Here is an 11,958-nt window from a genome sequence, read left to right as displayed (position 1 = left end):
TTCGAAGTTACTTTTAATAAAACATTTTTAATATTTAATTACAAAAGGTGTTCAAAATTACCTCCTAACACATTTATGTACGCCTAAAAACGATCATTGAATGAGCTACTTACTCTACGAAGCATTTGTAAAGTAACACATCGAAATACACTTTGTATTCTATTTTTCATCTCATCCCTTGTTGTTGGAGGTATGTTATAAACTTCATTATTAACGTAACCCCAAAAAATCAGTTAAGCTTATTAAATTCTGGTGATTTGGGTGGTCACGCTACTGGTCCATTGAAAAATGAAAATATCTCGAAAACCAATAAATTTAGACATATGGAATGTTATCCAAAAATTAAAGTACGGTAATGGTACTTTTCAATAGTCATATAAATACAGGGTGTTCCATTTAAAATAATTTAAAATAATGTACTTGCGTTTTGACTCACCCTGTATTTGATATAACGAAAATTAGCAATATCAATCATTCTTGAAAATTTTGATAATACGTAAAAAACATGGCATTAATAAACCATTGCTGTTTTGCTTATTTTTATTTATACAGGGAGTTGAACTTGTTACGATTTTCATATAAAATTGGTTATAACTTTCTAAATACCCTGTATAACATAACAAACCTTTATATTTTTGTGATGGAGAAGTTAACAGGATTTCGAATTTAAAATAGAATATAGGGTGTTCCATTTAAAAAAACAAAAGTTTGGTCTGCTACTGTGTTATCGAACACCCTGTAACATTCTCACTAATTTTGTAATGAAGCTCAAAGGTGGCTAAAATTTTTGTTAGTAACTTTTATTGCTATCTATTACTACAGCGGATCTATTGAGCTTTACCCCACTAATCAATCACCCTGTATACAAAAATATTTGCTTCGAAAGTGAGTTGATTGAAATAATTTAAGTATAACATTTAGCAATTTACGTAAGTATAAAGACTGGCCACATAATGGTAATGTTAAAAAAGTATGTACTTACTTTGTAGTAATGTCCAAAAGGTGTATATTCATTACTTTAATTCGATATATGAACGGAATTTTTGAAAGACAACGTGCTCAATTTTTGAGCTATGTGAACAATATCACCGAAATTGAATGTTTCGAATTAAGATATGTCCCAAAGGACCCTTCATATTCTAATTTGCGCTTTTTATCGATAAGTATCAGACAGACTAACTCCAAAACAGGCAGGTACTTGCAAACTAATCTGCCATAAACTGTGTAAAGAGTCCAAAAAAAATTCAAAGCTCTTACAATCATCCACAAAAAACGCGTGTTTGTAAGCAAAACCACTACGGCGAAGGCAATCAACATTATTATACGAATCAAAGACCTATTTTTTGCTTCGCATCCATCCTCATGGATATGCCGTGAAGATGATGTCCAGTTTTTACTAAACCCCACACATGGCCATGAGGACGACGCCCTGGATCATTCGACCTCGTGCCCGTCCATGAAGTGAGTTCGCACTTCAAGGTGGGCTGCAAGATCTAACACCAGGTGTTGCAGCGAAGGATGCTCCAGTAACTCGGCTTCGGGTAAAGGAGGCTGACATCTGGGACGGTATTGGCGACCTTTGAATGCTCTGTGCAAGTGCAGTACCACATCACAGAACACGTACCGAAGTAGCAACAGGCGCAGGAAATCATCACCGAAGAATTGCAGATATGAAGATTCTGAAAAATTGTTCAAAAATTAAACGGAATTCTTTAGTATTATTTTCTAGTAAATTATTAACATGTTAAGAGGCAACATCAGCGAGCGGAAAACGCGTTCCAAGATTGGAGCTTTAATTTTAAATATTTTGTCGAGATATTTGGTACACATATTCGTAATATACCTAGTAAAGAATGGCGGTACAGAGCCCAATTTAAGAAATATGTTAGTAGTATGGGGAAATGACTCTATACAGTGGAACCCCGATAAGTCGGCCTCCGATAACCCGGAAGTCCGGCTAACCCGGATCGATTTTCATCAGATAAAATAAAAATGTTTTCACTTTTTTGACCAAGAAATAAACAATAATGTACCTATACAACTGTACGTAATTTAGATGTACTGGACATAAGTATTTCATTTTTTGGCAATTATAATTAAGTCTATCTGTAAGAGTACCGTATTTTATTAATTTTTACCATATTCTCTGGCTAACCCGGATTTTCGATAACCCGGATCGGCCGCGGTCCCGATTAATCCGACTTATCGAGGTTCCACTGTATATAATGAAATAAAATATTACAAAAACGAGTCTGTACCGCCATTAAGAAGAACAAAAAATACAGTTTCTTGAAATAAATAAACTTTTTTATCCCATGCCTAGATTTTGTGTCATTGGAATTACTAAAAATCGATTATCTATAACAAGAAATCGAACTTAACTGACTTGGCAACATTTAGCGCGCCTATGAGTATAATAATTGTTGTTATCACAATATCGATACATTTTTGGCAAAGTAATGTAAGTGACATTTTATGTTTTTCCATTAAACTAAAGCTATTATTGTTTAGAAGGTACTGCCAAAGTGTAATAAGCCTAGAATTAATTCAAACATAATATGTCTAGGCTTACAACACTCCGGCAGTACCTTCTAAACAATAAGAGCGTTTGTTTAATGGAAAAACATGATTCGCCAAAAATGTCACTTACGTTACTTTGCCAAAAATGTATCGATATAGTACTTTTCAGCGCTTCTCATTTGTTTCGAGCTTCTTTCAATGTCGTATAATTCGTGTATAATATTAATATACGACATATGACAGACGCTCGAAACAAATTAGAAATGTTGAAAGTACTATTGTGCCTTGGTTTTTTATAGTATACACATAGTGTCACTTTCGTACTGCCGACGCACTGTTGCTGCACTCTTGAAAGTTCGCAGAACTTTCGAAAAAAAAATATTGATGACGTGCTGATGTAGCCTTTTAATTGTTTTTGGGTAATTAAGTTTTTAAAAATAGTAGTCTCCCGTTTTATACCGCTGACGCGGCTTTGGGATTATAGCAGGGTAGTCTGCTATATCTGGGGCCTACGGTATACAAGGAAGGTAACGGGGCCTACGGTATACAAGGAAGGTAACAGGGCCAGTGCTACGCTTCAACCGCCTATTATTACCCGAAGGTGGACTAGCCGAAGCTGCTTTCAGCAGTGGTAATTACTAATAAATTGATTTAATTATAATTAAGGTACTTCGGTATCTATCTACCGAAAAATACAGAGTCGGCTTTCTGAACGAAAACAAGAAGATATTGAAGAATAAGAAGATATTGAAGAATAAGAAGATATCGAAGAATAAGAAGATATTGAAGATAAGAAGAAGACATTGTTGATAAATCTAATTTATTCAAGTGAACATTAATAGTTGATATAAATAAATAAATAAGATATTAAATGGTATTTAAATAGTTTTATAATTAAAGTAAAAAAAAAATTGAATAATATATAAATATTTTGTAATTAAAGTAAAAAATTTAATTAATTTGATTTAATCAAGTAGGTTTTAATTTGATTTAATATTTGTATTTATAAATACATACCTACTTTAATAATTTGAATAGGAAGAAAGATGGCGGATGGTAATGATAGCATTAATGAGGACGGTAAAAGAAAAAGCAAAGAGGAGCCAGATATATTTAGCAGGAGTAGAAAAGTGAACCGAACACCAGACAGGTCGAAACCATCAACGAATGAAACCAGCAGCCAGAACGAAATGATGGAACTAATGAGACAATTAGCAAGCGATAACAAAAAGAAAAACAAGGACCTGGAAGATATAAAAAATACAATGGGTAATATGATTGAGGAACTAAAAGAAATTAGGAAGGAAAATAATGAATACAAATTGCAAATGAAAGAAATAATAAGAGAAAATGAAAATCTAAAGAAAGAAATGGCTACGATGAAACAAAAAATAGATAAAATAGAAATAACCTTGGAAGCATGTCAGAAAGAAAAGAAGAAAAATAACCTAATAATGAGAGGCTTACCACTAGACACAATAGGAACAGAGCAAATAGAGAACTTCATAGAAGCAAAAATGGGAGTAAAATCAGAAATAAATAGGGTACAAAAGATAAATGAAACAATGTGTGTTATAGAATGTAAAAAATTCGAAGATAAAATGAAAATACTGAAAGCCAAGGGTAAACTAATGAGCTATAAACAACATAGAGTATATATAGAATGTGACCTAACATTAAAAGAGATAGAAATACAAAGAAACCTTAGGAAGATAGCAGCAGAGGAAAAGACTAATGGGAAAAGGACAAAAATTGGATATGGATTCATAATTATTGAAGACATTAAGTGGAAATGGAACCAAAAAACAAGCCGGATAGAAAAAGTAACATACAATACAGAACCAACTTGTTCAAAAAACTAGCTGTAGAAAACACAATGATGGACCGAGAAACAAAACAGGCAAAGAACAGGGACATGACGAGATTTAAAGATAATAACACAAACGTAAGGAAAAACAAATTGAAGTACAACTTAAACATAGAAAACAACAGAACAATTTTGAAAATGGCATCATGGAATGTAAGAGGTATAAATGGGAAAGAAATAGAACTGGGGGAAGAAATTAGAGATAAGAACATTGAAATAGTAGCTATAACAGAGACAAAGAAAAAAGGAAGAGGATCAATAATATTAGAAAACGGAATGTTACTAATATACAGTGGAGTGGAAGAAACGAAGAGAGCTCAGGCAGGAGTAGCGTGCCTGATTAAGAAGGATAGTATCAACAAAGTAAAAAATTGGATATATTACAACGAACGTATACTAAGAGTAGACATATATATGGATACAGAGGAAACCAATACAAACCTAATCATATGCTATGGACCAGATGAAGACGCAACAAAAAACGAAAAGAATGAGTTCTGGGACAAATTACAAGAAGTGATAAATGATTGTACAGAGAAAATGGTGATCACAGGAGACATGAACAGTAGAGTGGGGAAAGAAGCAGAAAAATGGAACAATGTCATCGGACCGTATGGGGAGGAAAAAATTAACAAAAATGGAAAATTACTACTTGAATTCTGTCTAGACAATAACCTGGTGATTATGAACACACACTTCCAACATAAAAGGATACACAAGATCACAAGAGAAGTCAAATCAAGAGACGAACAATCAATTATAGACTATACTATAGTGCAAAAAACAGAGAAGAACTGGATAAGAGACGTAAGGGTGAAAAGGAGTTATGAAATTGGTAGTGACCACTATCTACTAGAAACCACATTCAAAAGCAAAAGAAAAGAAATAAAAAGAAATGAGAACATAAACAGAGAACACAAAGAAATAATAAAAATTTATAAACTAAGGGAAGAAACAACGAAAATAAGATACACAGAAGGGCTAGAGAAAGAAATAGACAATGAACATATAATAACAGAAACAATAGAAGAAGAATGGGGAAAATTTAAAAATGCGATGATAAAAACAGCTAAATCAATATGTGGAACCACAAGAAATAACAACAGAGGGAAACGAACGTCTTGGTGGAACGATGAAGTGAAAAGAGAAATAAAAGAAAAGAAGAAATTATGGAAAGAATACATACAAGACAAAACACAACAAAAATATGAAAATTATAAGAGAAAAAGAACAAAAGTTAAAGAGATAGTTAGGAAAGAGAAAAAGAAAAGTTGGGAAAAATTCGGAGAAAAAATGGAAGAAAACAGCACAGAAAACGTAAAATTATTTTATAGAACACTGAAAAACCTAAGAAGCAACAAAGAAACGAAACTGAAACAAATAATGAACAAGGAAGGAATAATAATAAATGACGATAAAACAATAATGGAAAGATGGAGGGAACATTTCCAGCTGTTACTGAATGGAAATCAAGTGAACACAATGGAGAAGGAAAGCCACATAAAGAGAGTATCCATAAGAAACACGGAAAATCCAGAAACTATAGAAAAAGAAGAACTAGAAGAAGCAATAAGAAAGATAAAGATTGGAAAAGCACCAGGAAGCGATGAAGTAGCACCAGAAATGATGAAATATATAGGAATAAAAGCAAAAGAAAAATTGTTATACAGATATAACCTAATATGGAAGAGAAAAGTAATACCCAGAGAATGGACAAATGCAGTAATTATACCTATATACAAAAAAGGAAACACAAGAGACTGTAAGAACTATAGAGGTATATCACTACTATGTGTAGCAGCAAAAGTATACGAAACCATAATAGAAAGGAAAATCAGAAAAGAAATAGAACATAAATTAGAGGACGTACAAAGTGGATTCAGGAAATGACACAACACACAAGACCATATATTTACCATGCAACAAGTAATAGAAAAAGCATTAAAGAAAAATAGAGAAATATACCTGAGCTTTATAGACATGGAAAAAGCCTTCGACTCAGTCAAAAGAAAAGATATATGGGAAAGCCTAAAGAAGAAGGAAGTAAGCGAAGAACTGATAGAAGCAACAAAGAGTATATACATGAAAACAACAAATACAGTAAGAATGTTAAATATACAGTCAGAACCATTTGAAACAACTCAAGGAGTTAGACAAGGGGGAAGTCTCAGCCCAGTGCTATTCATAAATGTAATAGATGAGATAGTGAAAGAATGTAAGAAAACTTTCAAGAAATACTGCATCGGTTGGAACAGAATGCAAATGATAAACGCTGAGATGTGTATATTTGCAGACGACATAGTATTAATTGCGGAAACAGCAGAAAAACTGAAATACAACTTAGAGAAATGGAACCTAGAAGCAAGCAAATACAACTTAAACGTAAACAAAGAGAAGACTCAGATAATGAAAATATCAAGGAAACAAGGGACGGAAGATCAAATAGAAATAATGATAGACCAACATCAATTAATACAGACAAATTCATACAAATACTTAGGAACAGTAATCAACAACAAAGGAGACATAGAGGACGATCTTAACAACAGAATGGAAAACACAGGAAAACTATTCCAAGCACTAAATAGAGGATTCCTTAATAACAAAGAAATATCAACAAAGACCAAGATGACAATATACAAAACAATATATAGACCTACGGTGACATATGGAGCAGAAAATTGGATATTAAACAAAAGACACCAGAGCAGAATACAGGCAGCAGAGATGAAATACCTCAGAAGAACGATAGGAGTAAAAAGAACAGATAGAATCAGAAATGAAGAAATAAGAGAAAGACTCAAAATCAAGCCGATACTCGACTCAATCAAGAAGAAAAAATTGGCATGGTTCGGACATCTAACCCGGATGGACAATGATAGACAAGTGAAAAGAGTGTGGGAAGCCAAACCAATAGGTAAGAATAGAAGAGGAAGGCCCATCAAAGAATGGAACAGTGACATTTCGCAGATACTGCAGAGTAAGGGTAAGACTTGGCAGGAAGCAACACAGATGGCATCCAATAGGAAGGAATGGAGAAAGTTCGTTAAGAGCTAGGACAATTCAGAAGATTGTAAAATATTGTAATTTATTGAATTGTAATTTAATGAATTGTATTATAAATGGCCCTACACCGAAAGGTACTAATGGGTCTACTGATTAAGTAAAGTAAAGTAAAAAGTTTTTAAAAATAGTAGTCTCCCGTTTTATACCGCTGACGCGGCTTTGGGATTATAGCAGGGTAGTCTGCTATATCTGGGGCCTACGGTATACAAGGAAGGTAACAGGGCCAGTGCTACGCTTCAACCGCCTATTATTACCCCTGGTTTTACCCAAGGTACTAATTTTATTCAGGCTGAGTCGACCTGGGGCTTATAGACATTTTAAAAATGTCTAGTTGTTCTTGCCGGCACTAGGATTTGAACCCCGGCCTACCAGCACTAGAGGCAAGCATACTACCGCATGAGCTACGCCGGCCCAAATAGTTAAGTTTTTATTGGTGTTTATTTGTATCAATTTGGTAAGAACCAATACATGAATCTGCAATTGTCATATTGTAGCGTTGTAACTTTTCACTGTGAGAAGAGTAGTTCAATTGAGCCTTAGCTGCTGATCAGTTTTTCGTAAGTGTCCATAAGTTTTAATCACCATAATATTAAGTTTTACTATAGGTACTTCGGTAGGTATTTTTTACAGGGAATTGTTTGTTGGGTTAATTTTTGAGCAAAGCTGATTATGATTTGTATATTCCCATTTACTCATGTTTAAATTTGTGGGAAAAGATGTTACCATGACCTATTTAGTTTAAAAAGAACACTATTTAAGAGGAAACAGTAGCGATCAACAGGTAGCAAAAACGCGTTCCAAGATTGCGGCTGTAATAATGAATATTTTTTCGAGATATTTGGCACACGTATTCGTAATATAATAAAGAATGGCGGTACAGAGTCCAATTTGAAAAATATATTAATATGTGGAAATTACTCTGTAATTAAATACAATATTAAAAAAACGAGCCTGTACCGCCATTAAGAAGAACAAAAAAATACACTTTCTTCAAATAAACTTTTTTATCCGATGCCTAGATTTTGTATCATTTTGGAACTACTAAAATTTTTTATTTCATTAGTAGTTCCAAAATGACACAAAATCTAGGCATCGGATAAAAAACTTTATTTGAAGAAAGTGTATTTTTTTGTTCTTCTTAATGGCGGTACAGGCTCGTTTTTTTAATATTGTATTTAATTACAGAGTAATTTCCACATATTAATATATTTTTCAAATTGGGCTCTGTACCGCCATTCTTTATTATATTACGAATAGGTCTGGATCCCGCGTATGAAAAAAAAGTTGATTAATAGCAAGCTGAAAATTTGTTAATAGCTTAAGGGTGTCTAGTCTGATAAACTTTGATATATGGGAACACTGTAACAGGGGCAGTTTTAATTGTGGAACAGGTTAAAAATTTGGAACGGTCAGAACACGAAAATGCCACATTTATTTTGTCCGACAGAACAGACATAAACTCTCCGAACAGAGATTAAACTCTCATGTAAAAATCAGACTGCTATTTATCACCTGTCATAATTTCTGTCATTTGACATATTCTACATGTTCCACTCATTAAAACGCCAATTTGGTGATAAATAGCAGTCTGATTTTTGCATGAGAGTTTAATCTCTGTTCGGAGAGTTTAAGTCTGTTGTGTCGGACAAAATACATGTGCCGTTTTCGTGGTCTGACCATTCCAAATTTTTAACCTGTTCCACAGTTAAAACTTCCCCTGTTTCAGTGTTCCCATATATTAATGTTTGTCCGACTAGAGACCCTTAAGCTAATAACAAATTTTCAGCTTGCTATTAATCAACTTTTTTTTTCATACGCGGGATCCAGACCTATAATACGGGTGCCAAATATCTCGAAAAAATATTCAAAATTACAGCCGCAATCTTGGAACGCGTTTTCGCTACCTGTTGATCGCTACTGTTTCACCTTAAGAATAAAATATGAAATCCATCCGTTGTACAATATTAGTATAGTTCTTCCACTCTATCTTTTCCCATGCATGAAATTATTCACGAATTACTGTTTATACTAGGTCTCTTTCTTACTCATATAAACTAATATCGCAAAATTAAACCGCTTGTCCATAGCAACCATAATATGTTAAACAAGGATAAACAATAGGGCATGCCTTTGATACCTTGTTTACTATGCATTTTGACGTTTATCATTTTCAATGACAGTGAAATTAGCGCATTTGTTTATTGGAATTTATAACTTATATTTATTATGTATTTTTTTAAAGCTATATTGAGTTAAATATATTATAGAATAGTAAAATATAAATGTACAATATAACTTTATAAAATACGTCCACCGACCATAGCAATTTCCTAATTATTATTATATTGACAGTACGTATCAATGATATGACACATCGACGTACGTTTCACTTAATGTTTTGATTTTTTTTTATTTAATGGCATAGACATTAGTCATTCAGCCAGAGAGTGTTTTGATTTAACGTGTTTGAAAATAAATCATGATGTTTGGGTAAAGATAAAATGCAACAACTATATTAATAGCAGTTTTTATATTTATTTTTTAAATTTTTGTTATTTTTTAATGACTTTTTTTTATTTTATTGGTGGTTCAATTGCCTTACGTTCAGTATATTTATTAAATAATCTTTTCTACTTTTTAATTATTTATGGGCATTCTTCTTCTTCTTCTCGTAGCACTAAAACCCGGGGTGGATCTTGGCTGATTGCGCAACTCACTTCCATCTCGAACTGTCGTCCATGATAGTTGAGTCAGTGGGTAGCCCCATTGTTCTTAAATCTGACCATATAATATGTTATCTCAACATCGTATTCGTGGACACCTTTCCTGTCGGGGCTTCCTCCCAGATTACCTTGGCAAGGAGGTTATTAGGAAGTCTATGAACATGGCTAACCCATCTTAGACGTTGGATTAATCTCTTGGACTACGTTGCTAGCCCTACATCTGTTTGACCTCGACATTTCGTCTCTGCCATTTCTAACTATCGAATGTGAAAAGTGGTACTTTTCAGGAGAGCAAAATAACTCTTTTTTAGAGACTCCCAAATCAGCGCATTGACAAATGGGAAAATTTTTATATTTTTTGTATGTAATGTTTAATCCTTGTTAGATTGATAACAAATTTGAACTGCTCATCATTTTTTCTTTCCAAAAAATCACATTCGTTACTTTGATTTTTGTATTAATCAAAGATTTGTTTCGGTCCGATGATTCAAAGTAGCCAATGTATAATAGCGAATAACTGTATAATCAAATAACTTCTCAGCAGTTTAGCATTTTCGACAGTTTACAGATTATAATTGAATAACTGTTGAATAAATTACAACACAAACTAACGAATGTGACACATTCGACATTTAGCGTTGTGCAAATTTACCTTTAGTTATATTTATACAAAACAAAATATCGAATATAGCCATGTTCGTCAGTTTGCAGTCAACCAAATGAAAAAATGTTCATATTCGATGGGTTAAACAGCATATTTTCTGCGCTGCTAATCAAGCTACAATGACGAGAATTTGCCACAAGATGTATCGCGTATAATGCGAGGGCAAGATATCGAATCTGAAAAACCCGATTTTTCACGTTCGATAGTTGGAAATGGTAGGGACGATTTGTACTCATTCGGTATTAGTATTTGGGTCGTTAAAAGGTCCAAAGATTCCTCTGAGGATTTTTCTCTCAAAACATCTGAGATTTCTTTTCATTGCTTTTTGTCAGCGTCCACGTCTCACACCCATACCAACACCGGCCGACACTGTTTTAAAGTTTTATCTTTTGATGTGCATAGTGGATACGTTGGTGCTCCCGGACCGTGCAATAGTGCGCGCTCCAATCGGTGGCAGTTTATATGTAGAGGAGCGCATGCCGTATCGATTGAAGCAGTTGCAGGGAGCGTGGAGCGCCAACCTAGTGGATACGTGCCTTTAGAGTTAATAGTGTTGTGGAGGCTGTACATCCGTATGTTTGCTGCCTAAATTCTTTTTTATCTCTTTCGTGATATCGTTATCTACGGAGATTGTAGCTCTTAGATATTAAAAAATCTCAACTGTTTTGTCTGTTAAAGCACATTTCTTTGATTTTCTCTTCATTGAACCTTAGACCAGTTTTTTGGCCTCTACCTATAACTTATTGAAAGTCTCCTTTACATTAGTGACTGTGCTTCCCATAGTGTCAATGTCGTCCGCGTATGCTAGTAGTAGTGTAGGAAATAGAGGTTGAACCTCGCAAAATGGACACAAGTCCGGTCTTATTTTTTTTCTGGTATATCAAGGGGTGCTTATTATGAGACTAACTTTTCCTTAAAAAAATTTCGCCCCGGAATTCTTTTTTTCATCCCTTTATAGGGGGTAATTTGTAGTTTTTGCGAAACGTACGTCCTGTACGTTTTGCAAAAAATTTACTAAATAGCAAAATGAAGAATACTTCCTACTATTTATTTCCCGACAGCATAGGTCTATCACCCACCGTTTAGAGGGGGAGGGGGCGCCCCAAAGTTGACAAGTT

The 11,958-nt window shown here is 33.8% G+C and overlaps 1 protein-coding gene across 1 annotated transcript in view; it reads right to left on the bottom strand.

Moving 5' to 3' along the window:
* Positions 1 to 837: 837 nt before the first annotated feature.
* Positions 838 to 11,958, bottom strand: part of LOC114337890 (protein SCAI) — a 66,409-nt gene continuing 55,288 nt past the window's right edge. The window contains exon 9 of the mRNA XM_050645135.1: positions 838 to 1,679. Coding sequence (XP_050501092.1) covers positions 1,435 to 1,679 — 245 coding nt within the window. The 3' untranslated portion in view covers positions 838 to 1,434. The remainder of the gene's footprint in view (positions 1,680 to 11,958) is intronic.

The sequence above is a fragment of the Diabrotica virgifera genome, chromosome 3 (genome assembly GCF_917563875.1).
Source record: "Diabrotica virgifera virgifera chromosome 3, PGI_DIABVI_V3a".
Taxonomy (NCBI): Eukaryota; Metazoa; Arthropoda; class Insecta; order Coleoptera; family Chrysomelidae; genus Diabrotica; species Diabrotica virgifera.
The sequence above is the reverse complement of the archived record's forward strand: the minus strand, read 5'-3'. Positions and strand labels throughout refer to the sequence as shown.